Raw genomic sequence first — 10635 nt, 5'->3', positions numbered from 1 at the left:
GGCGTCAAGGGCAAGCTGAAACCGCGTTTTATCGGACCTTACGAGATCCTAGAAACAGTCGGCCCTGTGGCGTACAGATTAGCGCTTCCGCCAAGTTTCGGGAATGTTCATAATGTGTTCCATGTATCACAGTTGAGGAAGTACGTGTTTGACCCTAAACACATAGTGCACCAAGAAGAGATGGTGTTAGAACCAGATTTGTGCTATGAAGAAAAGCCAGAAGCAATTCTGGACAGAAAAGTTAAAAAACTGCGAAATAAAAATATTGTGACAGTGAAAGTCCTTTGGAAGCATCACGACCGCAGGGAGGCGACGTGGGAGCTCGAGGACCAGATGAAGGAGAAGTACCCACAGCTTTTTGCCTAACCGAGACAAAATTTCGGGACGAAATTTTTGTTAAGGGGGGTAGAATGTAATAGCCGAGACTTAGATTTCTCGGGAGTTATGAAATAAAATACTAGAACTTTTATTGACAAATGAAAGAGTATTTTTATTTCTTGAAAAAAAAAAGGGGGTACAAACTACAATTTTCAGAATCTCAAACTAAATTACAATCGTTGACAATGGAAATAAAAGTCGAGCTACACTACTACTTTTAGAAAACCCTAAGGGCTACTGTGGCCTTCGTCATCGGGCCGTCTCGGCCCCAGGGTTTTTCCAAACGAGCCGGGAGGGCGAGGCCACGAGGGAAGACAGCCTCGTTGGCCAGTCGCAACTCCTGCCAAGCGCACGAAAGAGAATTAGTTGCATGAATAGAGACTGTTGGTGGATTGTGATAGCTCGCCACCAAGCACGGCAGTTCGGCACCGAGCTCCGGCAGTTCGCCACCAAGCACGGCAGTTCGGCACCGAGCTCCGGCAATTCGGCACCGAGCTCGGCAGTTCGCCACCAAGCACGGCAGTTCGGCACCGAGCTCCGGCAATTCGCCACCAAGCACGGCAGCTCGGCAGTTCGCCACCAAGCTCGGCAGTTCGGCACCAAGCTCGGCAACTCCGTGATCTGGAGAGAAGATCAAAACATGAAGAAGAGCTCGGCTGTTATGACAACTCGTTTCAACAGATGTTAGATCTCCTCAATCGTTTACAGAGACAACAAGAGAAGTGTATTAAGAAAGGGAAGGGGAAACAATACCTTGCAGAAAGGCGAGTGGGCGTTGGACCGAAAGAAGCAAACTCCAGCCAGCAGGCTCCCCTCCAGCTAATACTCTGCCAAGCTGCAGGTAACAGCCCTTGCTTTCCCTACCCAGACCGGTTATAGTCCGGAAATCAGCCCCACAATGCCACCTCTAGTGTGCACCTGCAAAAGAAGACAAAATCCATGAATGAATCAGAGTACAAGGCAGCACAAAACTCCAAATCAGTTAAAGGATGCTGCAGGGATGGCAGCCAACATGGGGCAGCCTTAAGACTTATTCTTTCCAGCCAAACAACAAACCTAGCAGCTTTCAGTTATACTTCCCCTCTATATAAAGAAAAAACCACTCGGCCTCATTCTCCCTCAACACCACAAACAATCAATACAGTGAGCCAAGAGAGGGAGTGGCCGAGGCAACGGGTGGAAGTGAGGGAGACCAAGAGCCGAGTTACAGATAGCAGCCAAAATCAACACACAGCAGGTAATCTCCCAACAACTCAGTTGCATCATATAGCACACAAATAGCTAAAGCATGAGAACTAAGAGCACAGAAGCTCAAGAACATAGGAGCATGCTTTAGAATCCCACATCTTATCAGACCAGTAAGTGAAACTGAGGATTTAGAACTTAGGACGACAAAATAGTTGTTCCGCAGTCAAGTTTCGCAAATAAATCAAATAATAGGTGAGTGAGGGACTTAGCTTCGGGTGGGCTTGAGGGGCAACGAGAACTGAACTGCGACAAGGCAGCTGGAGCAAGCCGACGGTCCGGGAGAAGACCGCGTGGTCAGACGCCGTGCTGAGTGCACGACGACAGCAGCACGGTCAACCGCGGCCAGGCTCGACAGTGACATTCCTCTTGCCTGCTCTGATGGTGTTGAGAGGTAGCGACCTGACGAGAAACAGCGACAAACGGCGCGACCAGCGTCTCCACCACGAACAAGCAGCGACAATTACTTGCCGAGTCGGGTACAGAGGCCGCGGCGACGGGGTGTCGCGACAGCGGCGGTACGTCAGAGAGAGAGGGATCTCTGGGCCCCGATCAACCCTCGCCGGAGACGGAGGCAGTGGAGACGGCGTCCACTGGAGTAAAGGAAACGCGACGGAGGGGGGCTGTTCCCACCGAATCCGGCGGGTGCGAATCGCGGTCGACCCATGACGCAAAGGGTTCGAGCCAGCGGTGCTCCGACAGCCGAGCCGAGAGGCCCGTCGGCGATTCTCCGATTAGTGGACAGGAACAGTGGTTTCCCGATTAGGGATTTGATTTCCTCAGTTTGAGGATTTCTCCTTGATGAAGATGAAATGGGAGAAACATTAGACGGATGGGAGTATATCTTGGGCCTCAGCCTTAATCAAATAAAAGAGAAGAGATGTAGAGATTGGGCCAGATTAAATAAATTCCCTAGCTGGACCCGGAATTTATTTGAAGCCCTTTTATCTTAGATTATCTCCAAGAGTTAATGGAATTAATTCCTTAAGCCACGGAAGAAAAGAACTTATAAGCCGTGAGTGAAATAAAAGCCAATGAATAATTAAGCGGACTTTAATAGTCACAGAAAGTATTTTTAAAAATACTTAAGATAATCCGGGAATATATATATTATACCCGAACAGATCGGCCAGTTTCAGAATAAATTAAATCACCGTTTTAATTAAAGATTTAAGACTTCTAACTCTAGAAGGGCAGAAATTAAAACAATAAGCACACGCTTAGGCATGCATTCACGCAAGATTGAATGATTACTCAAAGCCTAATTTAAGTACTTTATTTTTTTGAAAAGGGACGTCGTCGCTCGACGAGTAAATCTCAAGTCAGATAGTACCCGTTTGAAAGGGTTAAGCAAACGAGGTGGGCTTTTCTATCCTACATTATGTGTGGGCTTCTTTCCTTTTTATTTACAGAACTCTATGAGAATAAGTGTGAACTTTTGAATGAGTTGTCATGCCATGTTTTATTTTGTGATTGCCATTCATGGTTAAAACGAATTCGGGTCCCAGTAGGTCAGTAAATCCTACTCGGACTAGTGTACACTTACGGACCGTGAGCTAGCGCAAGGTTGGCCGGTCTAGGGGTCGTGAGCTAGCGCCAGGTTGGCCGACCCAGTGATCGTGGAATGTGGCCACATTCCCGATTCACACAGCTTGACATGGTATATCATCAGAAAGTTAAAAGACTGCAGTCTATTTCAGAAAGAAATAACAGATTTTAGTGACCGGGACTTGTTTTCAGAAAAAAACCCCGCGTTCACTCAGCTTGGCAGACAATTAAAAGAAAAACAGTTTTCGGCATAAGCCACTGAGTATATCAAGTACTCAGCCCTGCATATTGTTTTCCTTAATGTGCAGGTTGATCGATCGAGGCAGAGGAGGTGTTGGGACTGAAGATAAAATAAAAGAAGGGTAGCTAGTGTAGTATGTCTCCATACATGTTATACTTGTCTTGGAACTCTTCCGCTGCATAGACCTAGCTTTGTCTCAGTAAAGACAATGTCCCACATTTCACTCTGATGTAATGACTTGCTATCTTGATGACTTTTAGACAGTATTTCCTTAATTTCAGTAACTAGGATGATGTGTTGAGACAGTTTAGTATTGTTAGTCGCGAAATAGCTGCGCTTTCTTTGACTAGGAAGTTGTGGTCGTGACAGCATTGTTGTACTTGTCTCAAACTGTGAGAGAAAAGCAAAAGACAAAGATGGTGAAATAGAAATAAAAAAAAATGAGATTCTTTGATTGAAATAGGTTGTGATTGATATATATTCTTTTCTCATATAGGAAGTTTTGTATGATTCATGTCCAATATTGTTACGTGAGCTTGTCACTCGTTCGATCCAGACTTGTATGCGGTCATGTGGACAAACGCAGTAGTCCATGGATACTTATATTCGGAATTTTTTATTCCTTACGTCCCACTTATGTAATAGCCGCGGTCTGAATTCTCGGAATTTAGACTAGAATTTAAATAAAGAGAATGAAAAAGTATTTATTCTGGAGTAAACAAAACACGATATTCAGAATTTCCAATTTAACTCGGGGATTACAATATTGACAATGAAAATAAAGAAAAAAAAACAGGGAAAAAGAAGTACGCACGCCATTATTCCTTTTTCCACAGTAAACGTGTTGATTTAGTACAAGAAAGAAAATGTAGAACATAAGTGCGTCGCAAACTAACTACAATGCAATACACGAAGAGTTTAAGTTACAAATAGAGAAGTATGAGGTCTTAAAAAAAGAGATAAGCAATAGCCAATCTTATCGGGCTAAGCCACGCCATGCCGTGTCTCGATCGGCCATCGGGCCAAAGGCCACGAGCCGTGTCGCGAAGGGCAGAATTTTCGTTAACTAGCGTGGTGCGTCGCTGCAAAATACAAAGGTGTAGGTGAGAATAAACGAGTCTTGGAACTACCAACGATGACAAACAAGATGGTAAAAGTAAGAGGCAAGTATACTTTCTAAATGAAGAACAAGTTAGTACCAAAATAGGAAAGATGAGTGGCAACACCCCAGCTTTAACCGAAAGCTGCATAATCAGCCCCTTTCCAGCTGAATTGGACCTCAGATTTCAGCCATTGCACAGCCTTGGTGGCGCCTGCTACTGCCGAGAGTTGCAGTACCCTCCTCTGCCATCTTTGTGCACCTACCACACCAACCGAAAGCCATAGGTAAACCAAGTACTACACCCCCACAAGAGGCCAAATGCAGTTAAAGTGCTACAAGGTGTACCAAGAATGCAGCAGCCAATTAAAACCCCACGAGTACACCCTTTCTTCCTATAAGAACCCCCGCACCACCTCCAAAACCCCTCTCTCATACACATCGAACATCATTCCACCACATCAAAGAAATCAGCATACTCCTATACCGTGAGGAGCCGAGAACTAGGCAGCAAGGGGGGAGCTTTTTCCATAACACCACAACAGGTAATCATGCTCTCCACCCAAGTCTTCTCGTTGACATCATGTAGGAACAAAAAAAAATATAGAAAGCATCAAGTTTACACAAGTTCCTTCAAGTAACATTAACCCCTCACCATCAGAATTAAGCTCAAAACTGTAATCCAAAAGTCCAGATTGTTCTTTCTGCCACATGCTCAGAACTGAGAATCTAGTCTAAGACGGAAATTTAGAATTTAAACCGAGACTTAGCTTAATCGCGAGGAGGCTGCCACGCCGCTGGAGCATAGCGCGAGGCGGTGGTGGCGCGCCTCGAATCACGCTCGGACAGCAGCGACGACGAGGGCGACGGGAGCAGGGATGGCGACAACGACTGCGGTGTGCAGCACGGCGAACCGCGCTGCGACTCCTGCTGTGGCCTAACCCTTCGGCGACGACCCGGGAGTGCACGGCTGCCGAACAGCAGCCACCGGCGCGACAGTTGATACGCCGGCTACGGAGGTGAACGGAGAGAGGGCTGTGAACGAAGCGGAGGAGAAACCGCCACTGCCTTCGTTCAATTTGGAAATTTCAGAACTTGAAATTTGGGGATCTTCTAATTTTCGCAAAAGAAATGAGAAATAGAGAAGAGAGAGAGACGCAGGAGGAGATGGCGGTGGGAAACGGGAGATGGGCGACAAAATCGCCGGGGGAGTCGGCGATTTCCGCCGAGGAGGAGGAAGCCGCCGATTTTCTCCTCCAGTAAGGTTGTTGAGTTGGGAATTGAGGAATGATTTAGAAAGGGGAAGCCGACGGCTGGGAGGGGTACTTTGAAGTTGGGCCTTCGTTTTTTAAAATCTGAAACGGGCCGAAATTTAATTGAATAAGGGCCATCTCAATTAAAATACTTGGGCCACTGAAATCATATGAAAATTCTCTGGGCTTTGTTTTTTTTTTTTAAGAAAAGAGAGGAGAAAAGAAAAGAGATAAAAGATTTGGGCCGCTAAATCTGGGCCTTGGTTCTAATATTTATTGGACCATGATAATTAATTTTGATGGGCCATTGCTCGATATAAATTCAGGATTTAAGAAGAGAAATTTCCCCTAAGCCATGGAAGAACAAAAATTATTAAACCGTGTTGAAATAACACTCAATGAATAACTAGATGGGAATTTTATTAGCCAAATAAGTTTTCCAAAATACTTAAAGAAAATAATCCAAAAAAGTTTTATACCCGAACAGTTCGGCAAGACTCCGAATAAATTAAATCGTTCATTGAATTAAAGATTTAAGACTTCTAAATTTAGAAGGCGGGAAGAAAAATAATAAGCACATGCTTAGGCATGCATACATGCAAGATAAATAATTACTTAAAGCCTAATTTAAGTATATTATTTGTTATAAAGGAACGTCATCGCACGATGAGTAATCCCAAGTTAGTAAGCGCCCGTTTGAAAGAGTTAAGCAGACGAGGTAGACTCTTCTTTCTTTTAAAGCGTGTTTTATGTGAAAACATGATTTATTTTGAATGAGTTGTCATGCCATGTTTTGTTTATGATTACCTATCTGTTGGCTATGCCAAACCAGTTTAATCGAATTCGGGTCCCAGTAGGGCCGCAAACCCTACTCGGACTAGTGTACACATAGGGACCGTGTGCTAGCGTCAGGTTGGCCGGTCTAGTGACCGTTGGAATGTGGCCACATTCCCGGTTCACACAGATTAGATATGGTACATCATCAGAAGTTTAAATGACTGCAGTCTATTGTCAGAAAGAAATAACAATTTTAGTGACCGAGACTTGTTCTCAGAAAAACCCCGCATTCACTCAGCTTGGCTGACAACTAAAAGAGAAAATGTTTTCGGCATAAGCCCACTGAATGCATCAAGTACTCAGCCCTGCATATTGTTTTCCTTAATGTGCAGGTTGATCGATGTCAAACCCGAGGAGATGTTGGGACAAAAGACTAAGTAAGTAGGAAGATAGCTGGTGTAGTATGTCTTCATACATATTACATCTGTCTTGATACTCTTCCGTTGCGCAAATTTAGAACTTGTTTTTAGCAAAGACAATTGTCCCATAACTACTCTGATTCAGTATGATTTGTACCCTCAACACATTTCAGACAATGTTTCCTTTGAATTAAGCATCTAATGATGAGTTGAGATAGTCAGTAAGATTTAGTTGTGATATAGCTACACTTTCTTAAATTAGAGAGATGTGGTCGTGACAACTTAAGATGATACATTTTCCTTTTTAGTTTGTCTAGAATAAGATGACACAATTCTATTTTTTGAAACTTCATTTTTCTAATTAATACACCCAACCACTTTTTCTGTATTCAATTAATATTTGTTAAATTCTCTAAATTCTATCTCACATCGACTTGGTGAAGATCTCATCCAATATATCTAAATGTGGATAACTCTCCCCTTTATAAGACCTTTTAAGGGGTAAGTGACTCATTTCTAATAATATTTAACTCTGTTTCTCTCTCCATTTAATGTGTACGCCCACATTTTCTCTCTCCAATTAAATATATCAACCAACAAGTCCTAAAATCTCGTGTCAGACTAAGAAATGTGTCATCGTAGTTTCCAATAAGATGAAGCCCCATCCATGAGTGTCTTTCGTTAATCTTATCTATAATTGAGTAATCACTTCAATCATGAAACACTAAAATCTGCATTTTCCTGGACTTGCAATTGCCATGGCTTTCCGTTCATCTATCATCCTTGCACTACTAGTAATACTCTATCCACATTCCACTTGTACGGGCTCATCCTCTAGGATCCCCATGGCCGCCTTCTGTACAACACTAGCATAGGCGGCCCTGGGGATCAAGTCAGTCATGTATGGTTGAACGTTACCGGAAACTTTGTTATACAGCGCAGAGATTCCTCTATATTATGGGAGAGTTTTAGGCACCCGACCGATACAATATTGCCCACTCAGAGTATCGTGTTTCGCGTAGAAGTGAGGCTAATTTTTCCATTGGACGATTCTACGCCTCCATCAGCAACGACGGACGTTTCGTCTTCAACACCATAAGAATCTGGTGAGTTTGATTGGTTTCTGCGAGGAGGGGACTCATCGCTTGCTTGTGTACGAGTACATGAGCAACGGAACGCTTGCAGACTTTCTTTTCAGGGATCTGAGAGCAAACTGGAGCCAGAGGACTCAAATCGCAATGGGGATAGCGAAGGGGCTAACATACTTGCACGAGGAGTGCAGCAACCAGATCATACACTGCGATATAAAGCCTCACAACATTCTCCTTGATGATTACTACATTGCTAGGATATCGGATTTCGGGCTGGCTAAGCTTCTGACGATGAATCAGAGCAAGACGCTGACCAATATCCGAAGCACCAAAGGCTATGTTGCTCTTGAATGGTTCAGGAACACGCAGATATCGGTCAAAGTTGATGTTTACAGCTTCGGAGTGGTGCTGCTGGAGATCATCTCGTGCAGGAAGATCGTGGAGGAGGGGCTTGAATTTGGAGATGGTGAAAATCCGATTCTGACGGACTGGGCGTGGGACTGCTTTGTGGGAGGGAGATTGGATGCGTTGGTGAGAAACGAGGAGGACACGTTGAGAGAGATGGAAATGGTGGAAAGATTCGTGATGGTTGGACTTTGGTGAGTGCAAGAAGATGCATCGCTTAGACCAAGCATGAAGAAAGCATGTCAAATGCTGGAAGGAGTAGCCCAAGTTCCCAACCCAGTGAATCCTTATCAATTCACCACAGTTGTTTGACATAGTTGAATCTTTATATTCTCATTTTCTGGCTATTCTATCTTATTTTTGGGTCAGAAACTCAACTAGTTCACCACATACTTAGTTCACCACTCTAACTATTCATCTTTGAGTGATGCAAAATTTAGAAGTGCAGTTGGGCTTAAATAGAAAGTGAAATATATGGGATTTGATTCGTTCGTGATTCTTCCCAATCTCTAAGAAGAATCTCATTCTACTTTGCATATGATACTGCAGTCACGTGTTATAACGCATCCCAGCTAATAGGTATATGGTTCCTTCTAAACCCATAAGCTCATCAAAAGCATATAGGATCAAAGATGTCTACAAGTTACGAATCTGAATCTGGAAAGAATCATTACATAACAAATTAAGATGAACATGATATTGGTATATACCTATGAGACAATAATACTACGATGTCTGATAATCCTATCAAACTAGGAGTAATACATATATGAAAACAAGACCTGCAAAATTATGGAAAGATCGAAATCCTCTGTTTGATTATCTGTTATGACGAGGATTCGAAGAAGTCGGGGGCCTTTTCCTGAGCCCATTCACCACTGGCTCAACCTTCACTCCTCTAAGCTTCCCTCTGTTCACAGCCATTAGCATCTTTCTCGACCCGAGTCCGCCTTCATGTGAGATCGTATGAACACCACAACAACCATGTAAATGGAGCATGAGTAAAACTAATAACACTAGACGAGCTCTTGTTTTCTGAAAATTGATGACCATGTTTTCCAACACGATAAATGTGAGTTTGGAACAATGGAGATTCTCTGTGATTTGCAAATAGTTAAGAGTATGATGAGTTACAATATTGATTTTGTTTTCTAACGTGAAAGTGGATTATAATAAGAGATGGTGAGGCGAGGCTTCCTGGTTTGAAAGGAGCCTCGTGCTTAATCCTGACATAACATATGTATTATGGCTAAGTTTTCAACATAAAATAATACAGTCAATTTGGAGCAGTACTGAAAACACTTGCCAGCCGATCACACTAACTTCCTACTGGTAATTTATACAGCAAGGGTTACAAGATTTTTTTCTGTTACAAAATTTTTGTTTATTTATTACTCCCTCCCCAATAGATGTACCATATTTGACTAATACTCCCTCCGTCCATCAAATATTGCTCAAGTTTAACTTGACACGAATTTTAAGAAATATAAAGAAAAATGAGTTGAAAATATTTGTAGAATGAGGGGCCCATATTTTTATATTAGTTTTTCTAATAGAATGGGAGTATAAAGAGTAACTAGAAAGTGGGGACCATTTACAAAAAATAAAAATAAAAAAACAAAATGGACAACAATTCACGGACGGATAAAAATGAAAAAATTGGACAATATTTCACGGACGGAGGGAGTATGATTTTAAAAAATTATTTGCCTTTGTAAAGAAAATTGGGTAGAGAAAGTTAATGGAATCTGAATAATAATAATAACAATAACAATAACAATAACAATAACAACAACAATAATAATAATAATAATAATAATAATAATAATAATTGTGATTAGAATGAGTTAGTGGAACATGAGATCCATTATTTAAAAAAAAAGTAAAACCGCAATGTGACATTGAGAACCGTCTATATAGGGAAATACTCCGTATGAGATATTAATTTAATGGATCGAAGGGTGTACTATTGAATATGGAGATATTTCAATAGTCTATAATTTGAAACAAAAACTTGTGCAAGTCCTGGCACCATGAGTTACAGGAAAAAGTTATTCCCTCCTAGGACTAGGGAAAAATAACGAAATACCGGCCTTATTGTGCTGAAAATTTTTCGAAAATACTGAATTTTTGGTATATCTTGATTTTCGGTACGGTATGATAAAGATTTCGGTAAGGT

General features: G+C 42.3%; 1 protein-coding gene and 1 long non-coding RNA gene across 3 annotated transcripts; one reads left to right on the top strand and one right to left on the bottom strand.

The window, feature by feature from the left end:
* Positions 1-4219: 4219 nt before the first annotated feature.
* Positions 4220-5828, bottom strand: LOC121765867. Its single transcript, XR_006042869.1, has 3 exons — positions 4860-5828; positions 4612-4773; positions 4220-4494 (listed from the first exon to the last, which is right to left on the bottom strand). It is a non-coding gene; the product is annotated as an uncharacterized LOC121765867 (long non-coding RNA).
* LOC121765866 (G-type lectin S-receptor-like serine/threonine-protein kinase RLK1) lies at positions 4923-8941 on the top strand. Of its 2 annotated transcripts, XM_042162142.1 has the most exons (3): positions 4931-5056; positions 6416-6482; positions 6934-8941. In XM_042162142.1, the coding sequence occupies exon 3, from the start codon at positions 8124-8126 to the stop codon at positions 8652-8654; it is 531 nt and encodes a 176-aa protein (XP_042018076.1). In that variant the 5' UTR covers positions 4931-5056; positions 6416-6482; positions 6934-8123; the 3' UTR covers positions 8655-8941. The 2 variants fall into 2 exon arrangements, with proteins under 2 accessions (XP_042018074.1, XP_042018076.1); XM_042162140.1 differs by lacking the exon at positions 6416-6482 and having other exon boundaries at positions 4923-5056.
* Positions 8942-10635: the final 1694 nt, after the last annotated feature.

The sequence above is a fragment of the Salvia splendens genome, chromosome 14, assembly GCF_004379255.2.
Source record: "Salvia splendens isolate huo1 chromosome 14, SspV2, whole genome shotgun sequence".
Taxonomy (NCBI): Eukaryota; Viridiplantae; Streptophyta; class Magnoliopsida; order Lamiales; family Lamiaceae; genus Salvia; species Salvia splendens.
This window is presented reverse-complemented; position numbering and strand designations above follow the sequence as displayed.